The 25,395-nt window shown below is 40.7% G+C and overlaps 1 protein-coding gene across 1 annotated transcript in view; it reads right to left on the bottom strand.

The window, feature by feature from the left end:
• JMJD1C (jumonji domain containing 1C) overlaps positions 1-23,440 on the bottom strand; it is a gene marked incomplete at its 5' end in the record, with an annotated part of 33,364 nt that extends 9,924 nt beyond the window's left edge. Inside the window, 3 exons of the mRNA XM_010075768.1 lie at positions 4,029-4,134; positions 22,349-22,462; positions 23,160-23,440. Of these exons, the coding sequence (XP_010074070.1) occupies positions 4,029-4,134; positions 22,349-22,462; positions 23,160-23,440 (501 nt within the window). The remainder of the gene's footprint in view (positions 1-4,028; positions 4,135-22,348; positions 22,463-23,159) is intronic.
• Positions 23,441-25,395: the final 1,955 nt, after the last annotated feature.

Raw genomic sequence — 25,395 nt, 5'->3', positions numbered from 1 at the left:
GGGGAGATAGTATAACACAGTAATTACTTTATAGTTGGTCTCAAGACCCAGAAGTTGAGATTCAACAAGATTTATTCATGTTCAGTGTCTCACTTGATCATCAGGATCCAGTTTCATTGCACTTGGTGTTTATATAGCGTTTTGTATGACCAAGCAATGCTGCCAGCACGTTCAGTTCCAACTGCGTGGGTTTCACTACTTCCACAACCAACCCCCAGGTCAGGCATACAGAAATGGAAGCAAAACCAGTCAGTGACAATCTACAAAAAGCCTAACATTAAGTGATTTAAGAGTGCCTGGTTGCTCTACCGCACAGGCAAGACCAGAATTCCCCCCTGCCCAGTACATGATGCAGCAAACAGGCCAGGAACCTCACAGGGGACAGCCTTCTCTAGTAAAAAATCCATATTCACACAGCTTGGTCCATTATACTCTCTGCACGAGAAAGTATGTGATCATAAGGACTGTTTTTAATTATAACATTTGAGAGCTGAAGAGAAGTGCAAAAGCAGTAATAATTCAGACATTTCCAAGTGGTCTTAGGGTTTAATTTTGGAGCCCTAGCAAGGCCTTTTGAAATACCTTTTGCATATGATTACCTAGGTTTTAAAACAGCCCGGGACTAGAAATACTATGCAATGGCACCTTTCTTTCACACACATCCACATAATTTGCTGCACAACTGAAACCTCAAAACCCACTGAACCCTCTGGAGTACTGGCATTAACTCATCCCCAGAGCACATTTCCAGCTGCACAGACGAGTCTCAAAGCGCACCAGCACAGGCACTGCCGATCACTGATATGTATGGGCAGAAAAAGAGAAGAATATATAAGCTTATGTCTCACATTCCTGGTCTTGGATCAGACGGGGTTCCCGTGGGGACACATTTCCTGAGGGCTTCTCTCCAATCCTTACTCCGTATGCCCCTGCAAAACGCCTCCAGCTCAGCTCCCACACTTCTGGCTGTCTGACCCAACCTCATTCTCCATGTCTCAAACTTTTAATGGCTGTCCCAAAGCTCTGCTTTGTTCAGACAGTCTCAGTAAAATTTTGCCTGTGTCTCTTCGTGCAAATCTCCCATCCTACCTTCCTATCTCAGCTCTCCCTCTCTTGCATCCTACTATCAACTGCACAATGATTTTCAGTCTCTTGTATAACCAGAACCAGCCTCTCCCCAGCTTCTTGTCTCATTTTAGCATTTATGATTCCAGGCGACTGGCTTCCTCTCAGTCTTCTCATCTCATCTCAGTCTTACTCTCCCAGTCTTCTCATCTTACAAGCTCCATCCTCCCTTCTCCATCAGCTTCTAGCTTCCCTTACATTCTTCTGCACTGACCCAGTGCCAATTTCTTTCCTTTTACTCCTTGTTCTAATCTGTGTCTGCCCTTCATCCCAGCTGTTATTCTATCTATTTTAAACGAGACTTTATCTACCTTTCAGAACAGTGGTGTTTTTTTCTTATGTGCTGCTGGGGTGTTGGGAAGAAGGAGAAACATTAAACTGCAGTCATACGACACAGGACAGCTCAGCTCCAGCCCAGCCCAGCCCAGCCACAAGCAGCCATTACAGGAAAAGCCTGGCTTTGTCTCCAGTCCCTGGCTGAATCACACTCAGCTACACACTGTTGAAACAGTCTATGCAGTACTATCAGGAAATATCTTCAGGGCTGAAGCACATTTAGTGTTTCAAGAGGATGATTACACACGCAGTCTCAGAGATCATAGTGATAACCAATCTAACAGGAAGAAAAAATTCCAAGATTTTAATTGTTAAAAAAAATCAGACACCTTACTATGTTCCTTGAACTAGTTTTATTTATTGCAAAAGCTTTCAGCTTGGCCAAGTTTGGGAGGAGTTTGATTTTTTTTAAACAAGGAATAAACTACTTTCCTGCCAAACCTACAATCTCTACTGCAAAGCATGCTGCTGTGACTGCTGCCCAAAGAAAAGGTCATGAGGGACAATTTTTTTCTTTAGTCTCATTCTTATAAATAATTGGTCCAGTTTTGACTAACACTCTCCCTCCTCAAATTGGTATGTTTCTTTTCAAACATTTGGAACCTGATTTTCATGTTTTTCTCTGACCTTCCTCTTTCTTCAGATAAACTGTGTTTTAATGGTGACAGTCAAAGTAGAAAACACCAAGAGATATGAGATGACAGCTTCAGCATCACAGACAACAAAGAAAAGGCCAGATCCTAAAAATGCTGTAGAGGATGAAAGAAGAGAATATGGTAACAACCTTAATAGATATGTCTAGACAAGGCAGAACTGAAAATGTTGCTTAAATTGCAGGGAATACAAAAAATGGTAATAACAGAGAAGGTGAAGAAAACCAGAGAAGGGAGGGGAGAAGAATGGAGGGGTAACATGACCACAATACAGCAGTTTAGCACTGCTAGAGGGCTCTCCGTAAGCCACAGAAAGCTTTGTGCCAAACGCAATCTCTGTAACCAGGAGAAGATTATGGCCCAGGAGAAGGAGACAGCAGTCTCTGTCAGCTGACCACTGCCCAGTGGATGACATGTCACCGACCAAGGAAACGTGTCTCTCCTCAGGCCACACTATGTCATGCCAGGAGATCAAGTGGATTTTAACTGCAGCTTCTCCTTCGCCAAGGAGAGCTAGCCTGCAAGGACGTTTGGATTACACTCATCTTGCCATCTAAAATACTCCTATTTGTGCACTTCTAAGTATCCAGACATCTGTTTGAGAAATTATATAAATATTGATGGGGCTTTGCTCAAGTACTGATTCTGTACCAGTGTAGAGTGGCTTTTACAATTGTCTTATTATTGTTATTCTAATGAAATACAATAAACAAGCTCAATTTTAGTTTCCTTTTCATACAGCCCTAAATTGATTTCACTTCACCTCAGTACAGTCTTGGCTGCAAATTTCATCAAGACTATTAACTCATGTTGTATCTGAGGATATCATGATAAAATCTGAAATGACCAGCACAGACATCCCAACTTACTATCTACACAATTACGTGCATTGCTTTTTTTCAGCATCCTTTCTCCGTGGCCCGGAAGAATAAACACGTCTAGTCAAATTAAAAACTCCACAGAAAGAAAGACAGAAGTTTTTAGTGTAACTTCAATATTATACTTACCATATTCTTTGGTCTTCTAATCCTAGTTTTATCAAAGAAACCAGACAGCAAGCAAACCTTAGAGGCATCCTTAAAATACCTGAATGTTTACTGCTCCCCTCCCCAGTCTTAATTTACAGAATGACTGCTTAGGCATTTTTGTCCTCAAACTGCTTTACTGCTTGCCTGGGGATTTTAAACCGAAACCACAGAAGCCAATTTCTGCCTCCCATTGCTAGGAATGCCTCTGTAGAGCTGCCCATCAGTTCTCCATAAAGTTAATGAATATCCTACAAATGCATGTAATGTTTTTATTATCAGCAAGATTGAGGCAAAATAACTTATTCTAATTCATATTAGTTTTCACATGACTTGTATCTACAATGTAAAAATGACGCATGTGTTTGCTGCAACCTTCCAGCATTAGAATTGAGTTACAAAATCATAACTGATTTGAAAGGCACTTTGAAATCAGGGAGTGAGGGTGCGGGGTGGGGATCTGAAAGTATTCTTCATCTGTGACAGAACTGCGAAGAACTACAAGCACAACACATAGCTGAGAAGTTATCATACGTAATGGTAACACAGACCACAGAACAGTTTTAAACATGCTAGAAGGTGTGTGGTTGCCATTCATAAACACTTATTTTCACAACAAATTTTATAAAATGTCTACAATCAGACTAATGATATCCAGCTTTTGCTGTAACCACTAAGACATCAAACAAGTTAAGAACAGTCTTAAGAAGTCATGCACAGCTTCTTACATAGTCTTGTTCTCTCATATTAACATATACTTCCATAAAGTAAGTTCCAAGCTAGAAATATATTCTGCATTGTATCACAAATGCTATGGGATGAGCCCCACACAACTAATGGCCTTAAACTAGCTAACACAGAATAAAAAATAAGTTTCCCAGATAATTACCTTGCATAAAAATCTCCTGAACCTTTTGTTCCTTTACCCAGGCTTTTACCTCCTCATGTAACTGCGGGTTATCCCTGAGAACTGGGTTTAGACTGTCTACGTCGTCCTAAAGTAGAGATTAAAAAAAGAACCATATGTTATGTTTATTTGTAACATTTATGTTTATTTTCCTAGATGTATTTTAGAGCACAATATTAAATAGTTTGATGCTAATTTTACTGATTGCCTACAGATCCCTGTGTTATTTTTAGAAAAAACTTAGAAGCGCAACATAGTGCTAGAAGTTATTTCATGGGAACGTGGCATGTCAGATCCCACATGTGGCCAGACTCGTAAGCTATTAATAGGATCACACTTTCATAAACACTGTCCTACTATAAGCTAAAATTGCCCTCTAAAGACCTCAAGGTTTACAGGTATGCATAAAGAATTGTTTAAATAATTATTTATTAAAAAAAAAAAAAAAAAAAAAACCGAAAAAAACCCCAAAACCTTTTTTCCGTATCTTAAAATTTAATATGGACATAGATGTAAAAACCACAAAGATCATGCATAAGAGACAGCTGTGTTTTAAGAGAAACAAACATTCTGAGAGAAACACCATTGCTGATTTTCAAATATGTAGGCCTTTGGTAATTAGGTAACTTCAAGTAAGACACGCTTTATTTTTTATTTGTAATATATTCAGTTCTCCTGAAGGAGATTCTTTTTCACTCTTTGAGTGGGAAATTAAGACATATTTGGTGGCACTGTCTTCTTAACAAGGAAAAACTAGTCATAAAATCTGGTTCGTATCCTTGAAAGGAAGGCTTAAATCATAATTCATCTCCGGATGCGAGTACCTATTTCTCTATATTTCAGAGCAAACTTGTTATTTCTGCCTTTGAGGCTGTGGCAGAGAAACAAAGCAGCCTAGCAACTCCTCCTGCAGAAGACAGCCTCAGAAATCTGTGAGCTGCAGGAACATTCATTTGTGCTGAAAGAACTTCAGACAGCTAAAATAATCAGAGCGCTTCTCCACATACAAAACGTAAAATGTTTATCAGTACTCCAGCTGAGATCAAGTAATCGCTTTCCTTGATCTCCAGCAAGTTCCTTGATGTTTCACAATTTTCTATGAAGAGCTCCAGCCACAGAACATAAAGATACAAGCCACACTCTGGGAATCGGGCATTGCTGCCAAGTGACATGAGCAATTTCTCTCTATTCATCTGAATTAGATTACTCCTGCTAACCCACTGATCACAGGATGTCTATTTGTCCTGGGTTAAACTGAGACAGAGTTAACTTTCTTCATAATAGCTAGCAAGAGGCTGTGTTTTGGATTTGTGCTCAGAAGAAAGCTGATAAAAAGTGATGTTTACGTGGCTGTCAAGGTCTTTCAGCTTCTCTGTCTGTCTGCAAACAGAAGAAGCTGGGAGGGAGCACAGCCCCAGTTACTAGCCCAGGATTTGATCTTAGGTTCAGGATTGAGACCCAGAGTGGCCAATAATCTATTCCATCACATACACGTCATGCCCAGTATGCAGGTGAGGACCCTCCGGAAGATCGTCCCTTTTGGTTCCGGATCTCTTTTGCTCTGGGTCATCTTGCTCCAGGTCGTCGCTCTCCCAAGGCCTTCCCCCTTCCCCCCCCCCGGTCAGCTCTGGGTCTGGGATGCTCAGACTGTTATCTCCATTCTGTGAGTGCGGTTTTGGGACCGTTAGCCGGGAACAGGCTGAGCCTTGGTCATCAGATGGGGGGGGAGGGGGAATGACGACGACAGTATCACTGTGTGTCACTCATTTGTATATACTATTATTTTCAATATTATTGTAGTTTAGTTATTAAGTTGTTCTTATCTCAACCCACGAGTCCTTTTTTCCCTTTATCCCCCCCTATGGGGGGGGGGAATTGCGTGAGTGGGTGTGTGGTTTGGCCCCCAGCCAAGGGCTAACCCATCACACTATTTCAAATTCAAAATTCACTTACTAACACTTGAAGATTTGCTGTGCTCCATTACGGAGAATGCATCCATGCTTCGGTTATTAGAGAAAATTACTCTCTCTCCTTATGCTTTTGAAAAGGATATGGCCTTGGATCCAAAAGGAATGGTCAAGATGATAATTTGAATACACATAAAGTGGAACAAAACAAAAGTGAAGGGGAAAATCAACAGGACCTCTACCACCAGGTTTAGAACACAAACCAGGCAAGTATGTGGCTTGCATCATCAAAGGCATGAGAGGGTCAACACTAAAATTTATTCAAGAATGACAGACTATCAAAACACTTCCTCTCCTTAAGCAACCTAAAAAGGGTATTAGCTGTTCTGCTTTCCTCGGCAAATCTGTTTTTGCATTGATTGCACATACAGAAGCAACACCACCACTGGAAAGAGGGAATGATTTGCCAGGGGAACCCAACACACCCTGGAACCATAGCTGTGTAACAATCATTCATCTGTTCTGCCTTCCCATTCACCCTCTTCACAGCAGCTGCAAAAGACTCTTGTACCAAAAATTTCCCCTCTCAGATCCACAAGCATTAGACCTAAGCAACGAGATGCTGCAATACTGGAAATCTGTCTGACTTTAAAATGCAGTTAATATGCAGATCTTCCACATTTTGAATAATTCCTTCAGTCCCATACAAGAGAATTTGTATCTTCGTTTCAAGACTATACACCTTGAGTACGTACCATGAAGTCAGACCTGTTACTCTTAACGTTATTCTATTTTGATGAGTTCTTTATGAGAAGTTTTTGAGTCTGTATGTCATCTTGAGACACTTTTGACTTGTTTCTAAAGGCAACACCCACTGCTGCTTTTCTTTTTTTAGATTTCATATCCTTCCTATCTTTGCCTTCTTTCAACTTGACACTGAAGATACAGGTGATCCCACTGACAGTACATTTGAACCTTTTTTATTCTATCTCCTATTCAAATGCCTGACGTATCAGTAACTTTGAGAATGCTTGGTGTGAACACCTAGAAAAGGAGACTGCAAAGTCCACTTTGTACTTCTTTCCTCACTCTTGGAAAAAGATGAGCTCATCTCAAAGATGAGCTACAAAAGACAGAAGTGAGGTCAAAGATCCATTACACGAACTGCACAAGGGTATGACTGAGATTATGTGGAGGATATCAAACGGAACCCAGTGTTTCTAAATACAAACAAAATGCATGTTTAACGTATCATCAATCACTGCAAAAAAAACCCCGTTTCACTTCTAGACATGAACATAATAGACATCAGTCAATGGAAATCAGTAGAGCAAAGCGAAATTGAACTGAAGATACTAAAGAAAGGTTCCTGAAATCTCAAAAATTCAGTCCTTTCGTGTACACATCACATGTATGTATGAAAAAATGTGTGTGCCATGACTGACCTTTTTCCACCATTGATCTTAAATCTGAACATCTAAAAACCACGCATACTGCGTTAAACTATAAGGTGATGGCCTTAAGCAGGTTGTTTTAGCACACATCACAAACTCTGTCAAGAACAGAGATGCAGGGCAAGAAGCAAGGCTGATGACTTGCAGCTTCTTCCCTGTCTTAGCACTGAAGACAAGCAGATGACTCCACAGTGCCCAGTCTTCTTCTTTACCCTGTATTTATACTGCTCAAGAAACAACTCCATCTACAGATTTGAACCTTGGCAATTACGACTTTCAGTTTTCTCCTCCTTCTTGGCTGAAGTAGCAACATTGAATGACTAACGCACAGAAGAATTAAATGCCCTGTAGGATTTTCCAGACTTTTTCTCATTTGGAAGTACTCACAAAAGTATGGTACCATCTCCTAGACTAGTTTTTCCACAAGTCCTGGAACACCTCTTCCAAGAGGATGTTAACCTTGATTTGAAATCCCTATGAAATGCAAAGCAGAATGCAAATCAAATAAATGGGACTGCAATTTTCTTCTTTAAATCTACTGTAGGAAGCTCTTCATGTGCCCTTTGTTCCACAAATGACTATATGCAACACTGGGAAGACAAAGAGCATATGGGCTAGAAAGATACGGTCAAGATAATCCTTCCTGCCCTTCTGGAAGACAGTCACATGAAGTAATGTGACTATCAGAAGCTTGCTAATATATGTCAGATTTTTTACATCTTTGCTGCTATTCTTCCTTCTTTCCAGAGCAAAAGAGGAATTCACTTTTGGTAGAGTCGACTTTCTGCTTAATTATGCACAGTTGGCTGCACATCTCTCTAGGTCAGAATTCTCACCGGCTGCGGACATACTCAACTTGTCCCAAAAAGAGCAAAGAATTAATTTTTCCCAAGTAGTGAAGTCATCCAGTGTTTTCCTGAGTGTATTTGTTCTTCTGGTGCAAAATGATAGAGCATATTGGAAACTATAGACCATACCATCAGGTTAAGGTAACACACTAACCAGAAAGTAGAAATCTTCATTCAGAGAAGCCTTTTCAGAGAGCTTATTCAGGCAAACATGATTTGATTTAATGATTCAAAGGCACAGGTGAACAAGTGCAGATCACTTATAATGCTTCTATATTCCTTTAAGCCATAAATCAAACAAATTTCAAAGACTGTACCCACAGAAAACCAAGTCAAAATCCAAATACATACAGAATTCTCCTATTCAAACCTCATGCACAAACAAAATATTGTCCAAGATACTGAGAGGCACCCTTGGATGAGCTGAACCTGCCATGCAAAGACCCTTCAAAGTGCCTTCTGAAAGGCTCAAATGACCACAAGCTCCTTTCCTGTTTTGGGCAGCTGGGCACAACTGTGGTGGGAACACCTTGCACATTTCCACAGCTCTCTACTTTTCCAACAAGACTTGCACTACTGAAGCAAGATGTTTCCTCAGCACTTCAATATACTTCTCCCAAGTCATTCTTCATAAACTTGAGGGGCAGAAACAAGTTCATTAAATCGAGATGCAACCACACAGCACAAAACAACAACAAAAAAGTGGAGTCAAGTAGCCGCCACTACCCCCAATCACACAGCTTGCATGCTGCTTATAGGAGGGTATAGAAACTCCAGGCAGCTGTCAACTCTCCAGCTGCAGTGAAGGAGAAGAGGAAAACTGACTATGCATTCCAGGAAAACCAGTCCTGGAAAAAAGAGGCTTTTGGCACGGGAAAGGATTAAACTGGAGCCCTGAAGACCAAGTTTCAACACAGGCCATGCATTAGAACCTGCAAAAGTTTATTTGTGAAAGCACCTTCCTTGGCCATGGTGTCTCTGCATTTAGCTTCAACGCATCAAGGACATCTTTTTAATATCAGCAGAAACTAATTTCAGCTAGTGTTTTATAGAGGAAGACTAAGTAGATTTTGCAGTCCTTGCAAAGGTCAACACCACATTAGTCCTCACCATCTGTGGCTTAATTAACTATAGCTTCCTCTGGCTGCTTAGAGGTTTTCTAATAATTTAGGACACGAATTAAATGAAAACTAGTACATAGCCAACTTGACAGTCCTGTTTACGATTGCTATGCAGTATGCACTGCACATCGAAATAAACATTTTGTTAGTAGTTTAATGGTAGAGGGAGCCCATTTAAATTTCAACAGTGCAAATGAAAAATGCAGAGATCAAAGTGTCAAAAGCTTGAAACTTCAGATTTCTTCTTTTTTCATGAGGGGGTTTCTTGAAATAAGTTTCTACCAGATGAGTCCACTACCCCTTCTTTTTTTGCCTTTTTGCACCAAATCACTTTCAAAACTGCATGGAACTTCAGCTGCATAGAAATTCAATTTGGCAACTGCAGTTTGAAAAACAAGAAACAAGGTAAGTCAACAGTTGCCTACCAATTGCCACAACAGTCTTCAGAGAGCAGTAGCAGCAAAAAGCTGTCCTTCAGTGCTATCTTTTCCATTATTTTCTCCCATTTAAAAAAAAATTAAATGCCCTACCTGCACCCAGCCTCAAACACATCCACATTCAAGCATCTTTTCAACCCTTGTTTGAAAGGTCTGTACAATTCTCTCCTTATTTTCATTCCTTGATAACTAGCCTTTTCTTTTTTCTTCCTCTTTTATCTTTCACTGATTGTGTCACCTGATACATCTGACTGTATCACTGATCTGTAATCTCTTTCACTCATTATAATTTCTTAACAAACCTGCTATCTTAATATTGTCCTGCCTAACATCAGAGTGAGGCAGCAAAAAATCCCACAAAACAAAACAGTGACATAAAATTTGGACAGGCAGAATATCAGGGTTCTTAACAAGAACATCACCTTCAAATAGGTAGCGTCCCTCTGCCATGCTACAAGACTTTTCTTCCCGTGGCAAAAGATGAGACTCTAACTAAAACACAGAGAAACTGGCAGCAACTGACACCCTGAGGGCACCACCAGGCAGGCACAGGCACTGCCAAGACCACACAGACCACACCAAAACCCTACATGGAAATCATCAAATTTAGCCGAGACTAAAATACACAGATCTTCTGTTGCTTCACCCATCTTTACAGACACGTACACACGCACAAACCACTGGTAAAACAGTATATTCTTTATTCCTTTCTGACAAGTGAGGGGGTACCCCAGCTGCCGTGCCAATGCAGCTGGTGGGCAGGAGGTCAGAGGTGGTGAAGGCTGCAGAGAAACACACCAGCAGAGAAACGCCTTTTCAAAGGGGACTGCTCCTGGGGAACATTGAACGGACACGTGTCCCTGCAACTAGGGCAACCTCCCCCCTGCTCCAGGCTTCCTATAAAGGGCAACGCCAGCCAGAAACACCAAGGCTACAGAAGGCTAGAAAGTTTTCTGGGGAGATTGTAACTTCCCACATTACCTTAAACAGCTTTAAGCAGAGAGAAGAGACTTAGGCTTACCAGGTGACGCTAGCGCTCTCTATGTAAACCCAACCCACACTTGACCTATTTTCTGCTGTTCTGAGCACATAGGCACAATTTACCTCATTCAAACCCGGCAGCTGCTGGGCTACATCTGAACCAGTTAAGTCAAGCTTGAAGGCACAACCCTGACCCCTAAAACAGAAACAAAGTCGAGCTGAGGTCAGCCTGGCTCACACATATGCATGCTGTATGGGAAAAGGCAGGGACAGCCCCTGACGCTCTCCCTACGTGCAGAGGCCAGGCGAGAGAACAGGGATAACTAATCCCTTTCCCAACAAGGGGCTCTGAACGCATTATTCTGAAAAGGAAAAACATTTATAGATATTTCAGACTGCAAACATTTAAGATTAGTGGTTATTTTCAGTGTACAACAGCAACAACTATGTTTCTGTAAGTACAAAGTTAAAACTCTATGAAAAAAAAAAGATGAGGACTAAAAATCTAGTATTCTCCCAACTGTCTGTAAACTTAACATTTCTCAGGAGAAGCTATCAACAATTTTTCTTTTGCTCCCCACTCTTCCCTGTGCCTAATACTTGCTCTCCACACACTCATACTTCCTTCCTCATTTCACCTGTCCAATAATTAAAGAGCCAGCACTCATTTTAGAATTTTACTTATCAGGCTTGAAAATCAGGGGAGCAGGGTTGCATACACTTCTCCAAGTCATGGCTTCAGGCTTGAAGATTGTACCAATCAGTTCAGTTCCAGAAGAATAACTCACACCCCTAAGAATACCAGGAAATTCCTACTAAAAAAGATGATGATATAGAGAATGTATTTAAGTTAGGAAAGTAAATATACTGGAAAAAAAATCTGACTTTTCTGTCCTAGAAGACTACCAATGTCTCAGGTGAAATTTGCAAGCTGGAAAACTTGTTTTTTACAAGCCAGCTCGTTATTCCTGTACCTGAAGATTAGAAGCTACTATGGCAATAAAGAAGGGAACAGAGAGCAGCATACAGAACAAGCATGCAGCAGGGAAGCAAGCAGTCACCAACAGATAAGCAAAACCAAACCTGGGCCAGGCAGATACTGCCGCAAAACCACCTCAAAGCTTCTATAATAGTTTTGTATTTGAAAACAGAGATTTAAAAAAAATAGATGACCCTTATGCTCACGGGTTATGTCACCCTCTCTTTGAGCAGCTGGGACAAAGTGCTGCCACTGTAATTCCAATCTGGGTTCTGATCTGATTTACAGATTAGGAAGAAAATAGGAAAACTACATGGTGTGACCCAGTGGGATAGAAAGCAAGATCTCCTGGACAGACAGATGTATCTTTTAGCATCTGATCTAAAGCCTTCCTTAAACAAGTGGCTCCTACCCACAACCCGGGTGGGCTGTCAGGTTCCACTTAAGAGTGCTATGGTGACCATTTGTACTACTTACATTCTTCTCCGTGTACAAACAAATGAAAAGTCAAACACACAGCACTGCTCTGTGTCCAATTTCTCCCTCATTTTGATGACACAGCTATAGATTTGTGCATTTTTTGTTTTGTTTTACACTGAATCACATTTCCTTCCCCTTCCTCACTGCAGGCTCTCTACATTTATCACCACCATCTCAGCAATATGCCATAATTTCGCATTTTGTTTTATCTGCTCCTACGAGAAATGGGGAGGGAGTACTGGTCCTACCCCACTCAGCCAGTTACTCCTAAATCACATGGTGATATTGGAACAAGCCTTTGAGTCACTTACCAAGCAACTCAATGCAGCTATAGGAAAAGAAACCTCAAAGTGCAGACATTTCCCTGAAGCAAACAACTATCAGAGCGAAGCTGGTGCTAATAAAGAGAGCAGCTAAACGAATAGATTGAAGAAAAATCTTCTATATATTGATATTAAAATTTAAACTGAGATCCAGGCACCCTGTAAAATGTGAAAAGCTTTCAAGAGGTATCTAATGACTCCCCAGATGATATCAGCAGAAGGACAAGCTGTACGGCTGGAGATGTCTTTAAGCAAAAGAGGAAGTACATTCTGTTGATGATCAGCTGTCAGGACTAGTGGACTGCTAGAAAGGCAGCCTAAGGCCCCCAGAAATCAAGCCAAGAGATCGTTTCTTGCTCAGAGACTGACAATTTTAAGAAGACACATCTGCCCTGCATCAGGGACAGCATAAGTTCACTCGTGGCAACTTGAACTGGCGGCACTGGAAAGCTGTATCCCATCACCACAGATCATGACAGACCCGACAGTTCATCCCTTATCTCACAGCAGTTACCTCCATCACATCTTTTATCAGTTGCATTACTCAGCAACACAGTACTCTTTGACGAGACCACTGATAACTGAGAGTTTACTGTATTAAAGAGCAAAGGTCTCTTCAAGTCAGATCTGCAGAAGAAAACTGTAAAACACTATCCAATATGTGGCAGACAGGCAACAGCTCCCAGAATCAACACCAACTCCAAGAAACATGCAGCGTATTTTGCTCTTGTGAATAACCCTTTGGTCTGTAATTTGACCTACCACCAACTTGGATTAGTAGCAGTCACAGAACTACCCACTCTCTTCTGCAAATGTCCTCAATACTATTTGAATCCAAACCTGAACTCTCCAGGAGCTCTGGGAACATGCAACTTTCCAGCTCCTTTCCCCCTGTAACTCTTGAGGATTATGGGCAGAATACAAATCCTTCCCAACAATAAAAACATCTTCACCCTTTTTTTTTGTCAAGAGGAAAGAATACATCAGGTATCTTTGAAATGTTCTTGAAAGCCAGCTTCTGTGGAGTTTGGTCCATTTAATTACTAGTAATGTTTTATTCTCAAGTGGTTTTCTGGGGTTTGTTTGAAAACATTTCTTAGAACAGTGCTACACAGCAGTGCTGGCCAACATGCCGATAATATGAAAATAGTTTAGAATAAAACACATTTCTCTCAGATTTCAAACAATTATCACTGTGTTTGCACAGAACATTTCAAAGTTGATTTCTAACAGGAATTAAGGCAGCACTGCACAGAAGCACATCTGGGTTGGGAAAACAATTTGCACATTTTCTTGCAGAATTTCATTCAGAAAAACAAACTTCTCTCATCTTAGGGATAGAGCGCAGAGACTCTCTAACCATCTGGCTGAGCATACAACAGTTAGCCCATCACTGTGCAAATGTGGAAATGCTGCCTCTGCTCCAAGACGGTATCAGAAGCAATGCAGACACCATCGTGTGCTTTTTTTTCCTGCTAAGAGCTCTGTTCTGACCTGATGAAGCCATTTTAGGAATTTTCCCTATAAATAACGGAAGTCTGACCAGCTGGAATATATATCATATTTGGATTAACACTACAGCTCTCTACAACTCTGGAGAAAGCAGCGGCTGTGCCTTTTATAGAACAGATGAATAATGGTCTTGTAAAGAGGAAAGATTAAATTGCTAATCAGAAAACAGGGATGTTTCAGTTGTTGCTGCAATAAACTCCTTAGGGTAAACTTAGGAAAGTCATTCCATGTTTAAAATTGATACAACGCTTGACCATTTCACAATATTTTTCCGTCACTAAATCAGAACCAAAGCAGAACCAAAAACTTCCTATTAAAACCATAATTCAAGACTGAACACCACCACTTGGGGGGAGGGGGGGGGGGAGAGAAAAAAACAGCCTGTCAAGCACCATACTTTAGTCACCAAGTGTTAGGCATCCCAAAAAACTGCTTTAACCCTATTTTCTCTTTTATACAGAAGTGGCGTGAAGCAGTGAAAAGAAGATAGCAAAAGGGAAGAAAACATTCACACTGACTAAAAATGCTCAACTATATGCTTAAAATTCACTACTAAAATAATAAAATACAGAATAATTTGTGAGATACAAAGAAATTACTGTGTTTCAAATCCACTTGCTCAGCAAAAGCATACTGCATACTACTCCGAGTAATGCTGGCAGACACACACAAGAAGAGGGGGATGCAGGAGAAAAAAAACAGGAATAGTAAATTTTAATTCCATTCAAAAGACAGGAAATGTTTGCTAGATTGAAGAGGGGGATCCGTATTTATAAACACTGCTAGTAAAAAAAAATCTTTAGGACTGTATTTAATTATGTAGTATACTGTCAAAAAATTAAGTTTGATCAGGAAATGCACTGCACACCAAGCCCTCTACATCAAAACGAATGCTGCACTTTTTGTTTTATTAGTAAGATTATTCCAATGCCTAAGAAAATAATGGTATTCACACTCAGTTTTAACAAAAAATAAAAAAAAAACTTAAAAATGTTTGTACAAAATTGCTTGAGTTTCTCCCCAGATGCCTGGCCCGTAAAAGGAGTTCCATATACACACCTGGAACTCCTGGAGCTCTCAGCCTCTATGAACTGCAGCTTGCTGAAGGCTGTGGAGCAGTTCTCATGAAGCACTAGCCCTTGACTATAAATTGGTACTTCCATGAGGTGTAATTTCAATAACACATTTCATAAGCAAAAGTTATGGAGCAGCAGCCCTGAACAAAGCAATGTTGTATCACCGGAAGGAATGAAAGCAAGAAAAACCACGAGCACTCCATCAAATCAGCTACTGTGTTTAACACATCAAGTTAACGCTTAATTCTGGTAAGAACACATTTAAATGAAACTCAGTTTCCCCCCCACCTGAAATGCAGGAAGGCATCCTCTTTCCCCTCCCTGGGTAAGCACTCCCATGTAATGACTGCAAGATTTTTACCCTCGTTCACACTTCCGAGTTCCCCAAAGCACCAACAATTCCCAATCCCAACATACAGCAACAATCTGGGAAAGTGGGAACATACTGGAAAAGCACCATCTGGTTATAAAGAAGTTAAACAGAATTCTCTATAGCAGCTGACTTTGTTTGGATTATGCAAATAGTGTTGGACAATAATATCACATCAAAAATATACTTTAAACTTTCATTTTTAATAAATCAAGTGTGAAGACTGGAAACTTTAAGGACACAGAACTGAGAATTAGGTACCTTTCTCTTAATACCAAGCAGTATTTTCCAGGGACTTTTACTAGTGAAAAAAAGTAATCATTTGTGATCAAACACAGGAAGTTCCTTACCCAGAAACACTGGATGGGTTTGTAAATTCAGTAATCCCAAGACTGGTTTTCAGAAGTACTAAGATACTTCAGTGAAAAGATTTGATCTTCACCTTCAAAGAAGAAACAAGTTTTGTTCTATCCTTTTTTGAATTCCTAACTTTTAAATTATTTATTTCAATAAATTTCTGCTGTAGCAACCTCAGCTTACCCCAGGGACCTCACAATGCTTTTCCCTTTCTCCTCATGTACCTTCCCACGGCTTTCAGCAGCTCCACCTGAACTCCCTCCTACTACCTGGAGGAGCCACACTATTTGTGGCAGCTATGCCACCCGCCTGCCGGCTAATGGCCTCCCCTCCATGCTGCTGGTTTCCCTAAGGCTCATCAGATCTGGAAGAACTCCACTCCTGCATCAAACCTCTCTGAGAGAGATAAAAAAGTTACTAAGGACCTAATTTCTTAAGAAATCAAGGTAAAACAGAAAGGTACAATTTTATTCCACCTATTTTGAGAAAGAAGGCAGCTCTTTTTCAAAGGGAGGCACAAATACAGGCTTAAGAGAGATGATGTACAGCTCCCTCTGACTCTACAAAGGGAGGGTGCCAACTCCTCCTCCCTCATTCCTCTCTCCTTGTGAGCACTGCTATGAAATTCTTCTGTCCCACACGTGTAACACGGAGCAAGGGCTGGTATGAGTCATCTGACCCACTTCTAGCTGGACACAGGCCTTTTGCTTCCTCTCACGCTGGAAACATACACTTAAACATAGATGTGTCAGTAACAAGCTGTTTAGACCATCGTTCTTTACGGCACTGCCAGAGAAGCCAGCTGGACTGCTTATGGGTGGTCCAGACACCAGAGACATGGGAAAGAATAGAGACAGCTCTTAAAGACAATGCTGAGAGGAGTTAAAGAGACAGAAAGTTGTGTGTGCCTCTGTCGCCCGTGGAGGAAACAAAAGTGGTAGGCAAGCACATGATGGCCACAGCCAGCAGGCTGGCCAGCACCAGCAGTTCCAGAGCTCCTTTGGGTAACCTCAAAGAGTGGGACCAACCCAAAAGCTCCTGCCCGCCTGGTCAGTGGAGGTACAAGTTTATGGGAAAAGCAATTTTCAGCTGCAGTAGCTATTTTTAAACCTGAAGTTTAAACTAAGAAAAGTCTGAAAGCCAAGTGCCACTGTATGATTATGGGGTGCTTAAAAAAACATACAGTAAAATATTATTTGTCCCTGTTTCAAGATGTTTAAAGATTTTTTTTTTAATGTATACATGTTATTACTACTCAACCCTTGGTGCATGATTAACTTACTCTTATGAGCAAACGAGTCACAAAACCCAAAAGCATCCAGGCCTGAAATACCCAGTGTCTGGCCATAATAAACAGAAAAGGAAGTATCACAGTTGCACAATGACCTTTCCTCAAGCCTTTCTTCATAGCATATAGAACTTGAATTTGTAATAGATCAAGTAAGATTAGTACAATATTAGATCCTGAATCCAAGGTACCTATTTCATGATTAGTGGCAAAGTTTATCATTATTACTTTAACAACCTTTAACACGTGTTAGACATTTGACCTGTCAGCTCCGAGACGTGCAATGCACATTTAGAAAAAGAACAAAGTACATGTTCCTATCACTGTGCATTTAACATCTCCCACAGGGGATTTCTCAGTGCCCTATCTTCACATCTGTAATCTTCAGCACAGAGGTAGACAGCAGACCTTACCATTTTTAAACACTAAGGCAACCAGGCTTGTCTAAAAAAAGAGAGAGACAAGAAAAAGTTGTTCTGAAGGGGAACGTGAATAAGTTAGGTGGATCCAAGAGAGACTTAACCACAGAAAAGAACTGAAGTGTGTTCTTGATTCATTCTTAGCAGTGTGTTTAGTTGTTTGGGTTTTTTTAAACCCAATATGCACTGGTGTGCACACCCTTCCACTTCCTTCCTTGAGTGGTAAAATATCCTCTTTGCAGGAAGCTTAATGATTGTGAAGGAACTTAATTTGAATCCTTTGCCCTGGCTGAGCTGTGCACATTTGTTCCAGTGATGTGTGCTCACAAATACTTTAGGTACCTACTTTCACACACACAAAATGTGTGCTCTGCCCAAGCCAGAGACACAGCTGAAATGCACTGACTGCTTGGGCAAGGCAGAGCCTTTCCGAGTCATTCCATAAGTGTCTTTTATTATAGAAAAACAAGATATAAAACACTTTTTGTTTTTCTTTATTTCCTTGTCCAACGTATAATGCAGTTCACTCCAGCTGCTTCAGCCAGTAATAGCAGAATCACACACTTCAGCCCAACAGTGCTCGTGATGGGTACTGCCAAACACCACCCAGACAAAAACACCACACTGATGAGGTCACACATACCATATGCTTAGCTTTAATGCTTCACATCCCCATCTATAGTCCTTCAAGTACACTACAATGCTTAAACAAATTAAGGCATGATCAGTTTTGATGCTGCACAACTTAATACATGATCATAACAAATACACATACTGTCACAGAGTAGTACAAGTAACTTCTCATTACAGAAAACCATTTCAGTTCTAATTATTTAATTTAGATCACACTTATTTGTCTGTAAGTAGGCTCACTGTATTTTTGCTTAAAACATTTTAATAACAGCCATATTTGAAATTATGTTAATTTTCAATCCATAGTGAGAACCACTATAAAAGCCATCACATTTGTCAATTTTTACTTAATCACAAATTAGACATGCTGTATTGTGAATGCAAAGTACAAAAATATTGCAGACCTGACTTACACATCACATTTCAAAACTGCATTTCCTGCAGACACTAGTGTGCCATAGAAAATGCATGTTGTTCCTTCCTGCAAAGGAACATGATTTTTATTTCATTGCTAGGCAAAGTACCACAGCAGATGTTCATATCTGCTTTTTCCTCAAGATCCCCTTGTCACCACCATAAAAAGAACTACATGACTAAACGGTCTGACCATCCCAGATTAATGAATGAGTCATTCTCAGTCACACACAAGTTCCAAGGAATTTTTACAGAGTAGAATTCAAAGCAGTACACATGTAAAGGGAAAGAAAAATCACACAGCATGTTTAGCTGTAAAGAACAAATCCACTGACAAGTGTTAATACTTGCTATAGAAAACCTTATGAAGATATGAAAAAATGGAAAAAGGCCAGTATAGCGCAGCTGCATATGCTACTTTTAATAACAATATTCATCTAGCTCTTATGAAAGCTGTTGAATCTCTTAACAATTGAAACATATTTATTTATGCCAAGAGCAGACATGGCATGGGAATCCACGGTTCACAATTCCCCATCGAGTTCTGCCAAAGTTTCTTTACTCCTGTAAAGAGGAAGTACCACTTCTGGTAACAACAGTAATTTAGTTCCTTGCCTACTCAAACTTTGCTTTTCCTGCCAAGACTAAAAGGATGCCAAGTGTGCTGTTTTCTTTGCCTTGAGCAGTTGTCACCTTCAAACTGGACAGCACCACCTTATTCACGAAGCCCTTTAGCCCAACAGTTCTGTTAAACAGCACTGTGTTTTTGATCAGAACTGATCTGAGCAGAATTTATACCGAATGCTCGTCTGCTGCCCATTCCTATTATTCTGAGTACATGCAACGATGGGAAAAATTACTCAATAGTTAAGAATTGTATCTGAAGTGAAATGGAGTCTTCCCACACAGATCCAAACTTTGTTTGTTTTGGCAGAAAGGTACTGGAATTTTAGGCACTAACAGCAAAATACAATAAAAAAGTGTTTAGATCCCCATGGTCTCCAAGGACTTCATATTGAAAATGTGCAGCCATGAGAGCTTAAACCAAAAACTAAACCCATTTAGAAAGACTCAGAGTTAACTCATCTCTGCAAAGAATGGTTCCTCAGTTCTGTCTTCTGCTCAAAAGCAGGCTAGCAGTATTCTAGACCAAACAAGGAAGCAAAAAGGCCATTTTTTTTTCTTCTTTTTAGAAAAGCAGATTTTCACAGGAAGTTCACCTGTTTTCATGGCAAAGAAAAAGAAGGCCTTCCAGAAAAAAAGGTACAAGTACAAACTACTTTACATTAAGTGACTGAAGGCTAGGAATGTAATTTCCAGCATTAACAAAGAATAACAAGGAAAATGGGTGGAGACAACCCTCCCACTCCAAGTATCTTTTAAGAGAAAAAAGTCTCATGATGATCAAGTTAGTATTTCTGTCTAATGCTGATACATAGGTCAGCATATTTTTAAAAATTGTGTCATTCTCCTAAAGGCATTATCATTCAGTAAAGTTCTTATCTGTACAACTAACTTCTTAATCTTAGCAATAAGACATTACTAGCCCTGCAAAGAGATATGCCTCAAAGTAATTTCTAAAACTTCTTATGCTCATTCAAAAGAAGAAATCTTTGCACTATTCATCAGTGAGCTCAATTTTCTTGTACGTATTTGATATCTGAGCAATAGTCAGTTATGATGCAAACTCTGGATGCTTTAGTCCTTAAACAGGAATCTCCATCAGCAACCTTCTTGTACCATTGAAACAAATAGACAATTTAGGTATCCCTTGTCACCAAACTACTTAAGAGTGATACGGATCAGCAGCCTCTATCTCAGGCTTTAATATGTAGCTGTTTGCTCCATGAGAGGGGGAAACAACCTGACCTCTCAGAGAGCTGCCCTCTCTGTGTCAAAAATGGAGGTCAAGAGTTAGGGAGACTAAGCTTATACCTGGAACTATTTTTCACAAGCTACTGCTTTGTATCTGCTTTTGGCAAGTATCTCTTTTAAAACTGAAGTTGCTAATGCCATTAATTACAGTATTATCTACCAAGATATAAAGCCAGCTATTCACATGACGCATTTTCAAAAACGATGCCTTCAATTTCTATGTATGTTTCCAAAGTGCTCCTATGCCAAATATTCTATGTATCAGGAAATACTCCTTGAAGTGAAGGACCTACAACATATATAGCACTGCTATGCTACTGTCAGCCAGGCTTGGCAATGAGACTATTCTGCAAAAGTTAGTCCTTCTCATATATTCAATTTGTTTTGCTCAGCTCATCTTGTGAGAAACGATCCATTGCCAAAAGGAAATTGATTACTGTTACTGGAATGAACGTCATCAGAGACATGATCTTGACATATTTCAGGCAAAGGACAGATGCTAGCACAAGTACTCGCTTTGTAAAATGAATCTGGAAGATTGTGACTGGACTCTGAGGGTGAATTTACGAGTGTGTATTAATGACTCAGCTCATTTAAGAGGTCGCTGCTGCCAGAGGAAGATATCCCACTCCCATGTTGCATCATCCTGACCCGCTCCCGAGAAGAAGCCACAGCACTCGCTGCACCCTGGGCTAATCCAGATCAGCTCACTAACATCAGGCTTTTCCCCCCACTCCCTCTCTCCCATTTTTGAAAAATCAAGGTTGTGCTGGTTTAGAAGGTTGAAGCCTTCTAGTTTAGAAGGCTGAAGCATGGGGTCTGATAATGGGAATTGTCCTTTGTGGTAGAGCCAAGCTGTTTGAGCAGCTCAAGTCATAACACATAACCTCACCCTGACAAGAAGCATTGAACTCATTTGGCTTCCCCACTACAGACATACGAAAGCATCAGCTGTTCCATGAACTGAACCTCCCTCTCCTTTGCTCAGGATTCTCTCTTTGTCACTTCTCTTTTTCTAGCTCTATATTTGGTATCCGGGAAAAAAGTCTTGGTGAAGGAGGAGGGGAAGAAGGGGTGTCAGGACAAAATTACATAGCATTTATTCAGGGCCATCTGTTATTCCAAGTCTCAAAGTACTATTTCTGTATCACCGCAGTGTACCATCCCAGCCGTACGAAAGAATTCATGGCTATTCTAATTGCCATCAGTTCAGCATCAGTTGAAGTATCAAATGTTTTCCTATCTGTTGTAGGAGAGATTTTTAGACCTTCTAAAGGGAGAAATAATTGTTTCTCTTTTTCTTTAAACAGACACATTTTATTGTATTTCTAATTAATGAAGGTGTTAAAATTATGGATACTGTAAATTTCTGCAGGCTTAGAAACAACAGGAAGATGAAGTGTTTTTTCTTTTTAAAAAATTATCATTTTTCTGCTATTTGTTCTTAAAAAAAACTGTTAAGTTGGATTTCACTGTAGTAGTGCAAAGACCTAAAAATTAAAGCCCAGCTTCAGAAGGATGGATGTTATCTTTTATCTTCTCTACAATTAATGGTACTGATTAAACTTTAAAGGGGTCAGGTATTTTACTTAAAGGTGGTTCAATAATACTAGTTGTGTAGTACTCCTTGACACGACCAGATTCACTAGAATCAGATGCAGTATCTGATACAATCTTTCACAAAATGAGTAACAATCTCTGCCAATAATCCACAGGAAATTCTTCCTGCAACACAGAACTTGATTGTAAAATGCACTTAAAAGTAACAAACACACTGATTTTAACTAAGCTAAATGGACAGTACTTATACACTAACCAAATTTCTTACCTGATAGGGCTGAAAGGCACTATCTTCAGTTATAAAATCCAGCTGTTTGTCCACAAGGAATTCTACTGCAGTAATTGAATTGTATACACTTTTTCCAACCAAGGGCTTGAATGTCTATTGGAAAAAAATAAGAAAATTAAATCAAACAACTAAAAAAAGCTCAGCACATCAAACCCCCAGGACTATATAAACACTGACATAATTCCTACATCAAAACACATTAAAAGAGAATAGCAGTTACTAATCATACAAAAAAGGAGGATTTTGCATTTTGTCGTTTTTCCTTTGTGTCGTCGGTGGAAAACCAGCTAGAAAAGGGAACTACACGATACACTCTTCCCTTCCCTCACTGTGCTTGAGCAAGAGTGCTTACCATGGAAGCTCAAAGTACAGGAGCACGATTATATCTTAAACATATAGCTTAGCACGCAGATCCTCTCTCTCTGCCTGCAGATCCTCTCTCTCTGCCTGCAGATACTCTCTCTCTGCCTGCAGATCCTCTCTCTCTGCCTGCAGATCCTCTCTCTCTGCCTGCAGATCCTCTCTCTCTGCCTGCAGATCCTCTCTCTCTGCCTGCAGGACTAGCTAGCGCAGTGGTAATTACACTAAGGACGCTGAAGTGGAAACTGACTGCAGACGTGAAAATGCTCCCCCCCTTCCTGTTCTGAAATAGTTCACCTTGCCTCAAGTCAACCATCTCATTTCCCTGCCTGTCTCTGCATCTGTTCTGACTCTGCTGCCTGCCGCCCCCACAGCCGCTCCTCCCTGCAGCAACCGGCAGCTCCAGCACAACGGCTTCAGCTCACAGCACCCAGTCCCAAGGCTTCTGCAGCAGGGCCAGGAGGTTTCCTGCTTCCTCCCACGTGCTGGCGAAGCAGTGAGGGGCCAACGGTAGGAAGCAAAAGCCAGGCACGGAGAAAGAGCAGAGAATAACAGGCTCCTCAATTCCCCCACATAGTCTTTGCCCAAAGCACCCTGCCTCATCCAGGCACAGCGAGATGCAGTAGGCGAGGGAGAAGGGAGCCATGACTTCAGCAGGTTTCCCCTGAGAGGAGACAAGCAGGCGGTCCCCTTCCCTGCTGGCTGGGTTTCCTGGAACAGAAGCGCAAGGAGAGCGTGACTGAGCAGGGATGCACTGAGAGGGGATAAGTCAGGTGAAAAGGAAATCCCAGCGGATGGAGGGGAGAGAAAATGCCGCTCTCAAGACAGACCGGAACAGCAAGAGGAAGGCACGGATGAACAAAAGAAATGACTAGCAGAAAGAACGTGCGGGATATAAGGGAAAAAAACATGGAGGAACAGAAAAAAATAGAGGAAAGTTATTCTACAGGACAAAAAAAAAAATAGTAATGAGGGAAAACAGGAAAAGAAAAAAGCCCTTTCATACTGATTCTAAATTTAAAATGCAGGAGAAAAGACAAGAGAACCAAGAGCCTTGTGCAAATGCTATACCAATATCTGTAAGATGTCGCTACCGCAACAGGGCATCACTAGCTCACAATACAACAGCCCACAGCAACAGACCCCAATTACTTACAAGGGGAGGGCATGATCACTGCTGTCTATTTACAGATGGGGAAACTGAGGCACAAAGCAATCTCATAAATTGACTAAAGCCACCTAAGCAGGGCAGCAGCACTGCCAGTGACCCGCCCTCAGTCAGTCTGCAGGCAGCTCATAAGAGATGCACTCAAGGTTTTATCAGACTTCATTACCTACTTCACAAAGGTGTTGCCTTGCGATTAGGCTAAATATAACCCAAGTCTCCCTGGAGCTTCAGCTTTGGCACTTACTACATAAATGAGAGAATACTCCACTGGAGATACACAACACTTTCTAATAAATATATCCAACTCTACAAATGCTCAGATTTTATGTACTGCATTCTTGTTTCCATTTTATTTAAGGTTTCCCTTCCGATGGTATCCTTTCTCATGCAAGCAAGGGAAAAAAAACCTATCAGCCAGTCAGCCATCTCAACAACGCCGTTAACAAGATTAAAAAAATGGAGGGGCAGGAGAACACGATAATATACTAACTATAGAGCCTGAATAGTAAATAATTATTTAACCTTTAATAGTTAAGAAAGGGCTTTTGCTCTTGCATAACTTTTCTATAATGGATCTGGAATTGCTAATGGTTCGAGTTAAGAGAGGGTGGAGTTCAGACGGTGAATTGCAAAGTGTTGAGTGTATAAACTCACAAGCAGACAAACTTTTTCTTTCAAAAAGTCAATGTTGCAGGGTTTCAGTTCTTAATTCACCCCTGTGTCTTCGCATACACTGTTCTACTTTTTCCACACTGGTTCCTTTCTAACTTTCTGTTTTACTGTTCAGGTTAAGAAACACATTTCCGATTACAAACAACAACAGCACATACCGCATCATTAGCTGAAATGAAACCCTGTGGAATGTGGCTTGCAGTTATCAGTCAGGATTCAGACAACACTGCAGATTAAGGTACGTGTGAGCCACCAGTTTATTTTAATGCTGGTATTAAAAGAACTAGTTCCAAATATAGATCTATGAGCATGATTATTCTGAGAAGAGAAACGTAATGCCTTCTCACTTGCTTTCACAGAGCTAAGCTCTAGACAGGCCAACGCCCCCAAAACACACATGAGGAGGATGCAGGCTATCCCACAAGCACAGAGGAAAAATATGTAAATAAATACAGCAATGCTACACCATGTCACACACCTCCTCATAGGCGGATGGCTGCTCAGCTGCACACAACTTGAAATTTTTTTCAGACACTATTAGAAAACATTCCCACTATCAAAGATCAACAAAACCCCACCCTTTAAAAAAAGCAGGTCTTCCTGGGAAAGTCCAGACTCCATCAGCTCCAGGAGACAGGCAGGCCACCAAGAAGATATCCAAACCGGGACAATTTAGGGATTTGAAAAATCTTCAGACTGAAGACATGACCAAACTTCACACCACACACCGCATATGCACAAGGAAAAACAGACGAAGAGCAGAGCAGGCAAGAGTCAGATACTAGAGGTAAGCAGGTGAGGCATGTAACAACACGAAAGTAGATGT

This window comes from Pterocles gutturalis, unplaced genomic scaffold (assembly GCF_000699245.1).
Source record: "Pterocles gutturalis isolate BGI_N339 unplaced genomic scaffold, ASM69924v1 scaffold49292, whole genome shotgun sequence".
In the NCBI taxonomy this organism is placed as follows: Eukaryota; Metazoa; Chordata; class Aves; order Pterocliformes; family Pteroclidae; genus Pterocles; species Pterocles gutturalis.
Note: the sequence above shows the minus strand (reverse complement) of the source record. Positions and strands in the feature narration are given on the sequence as shown.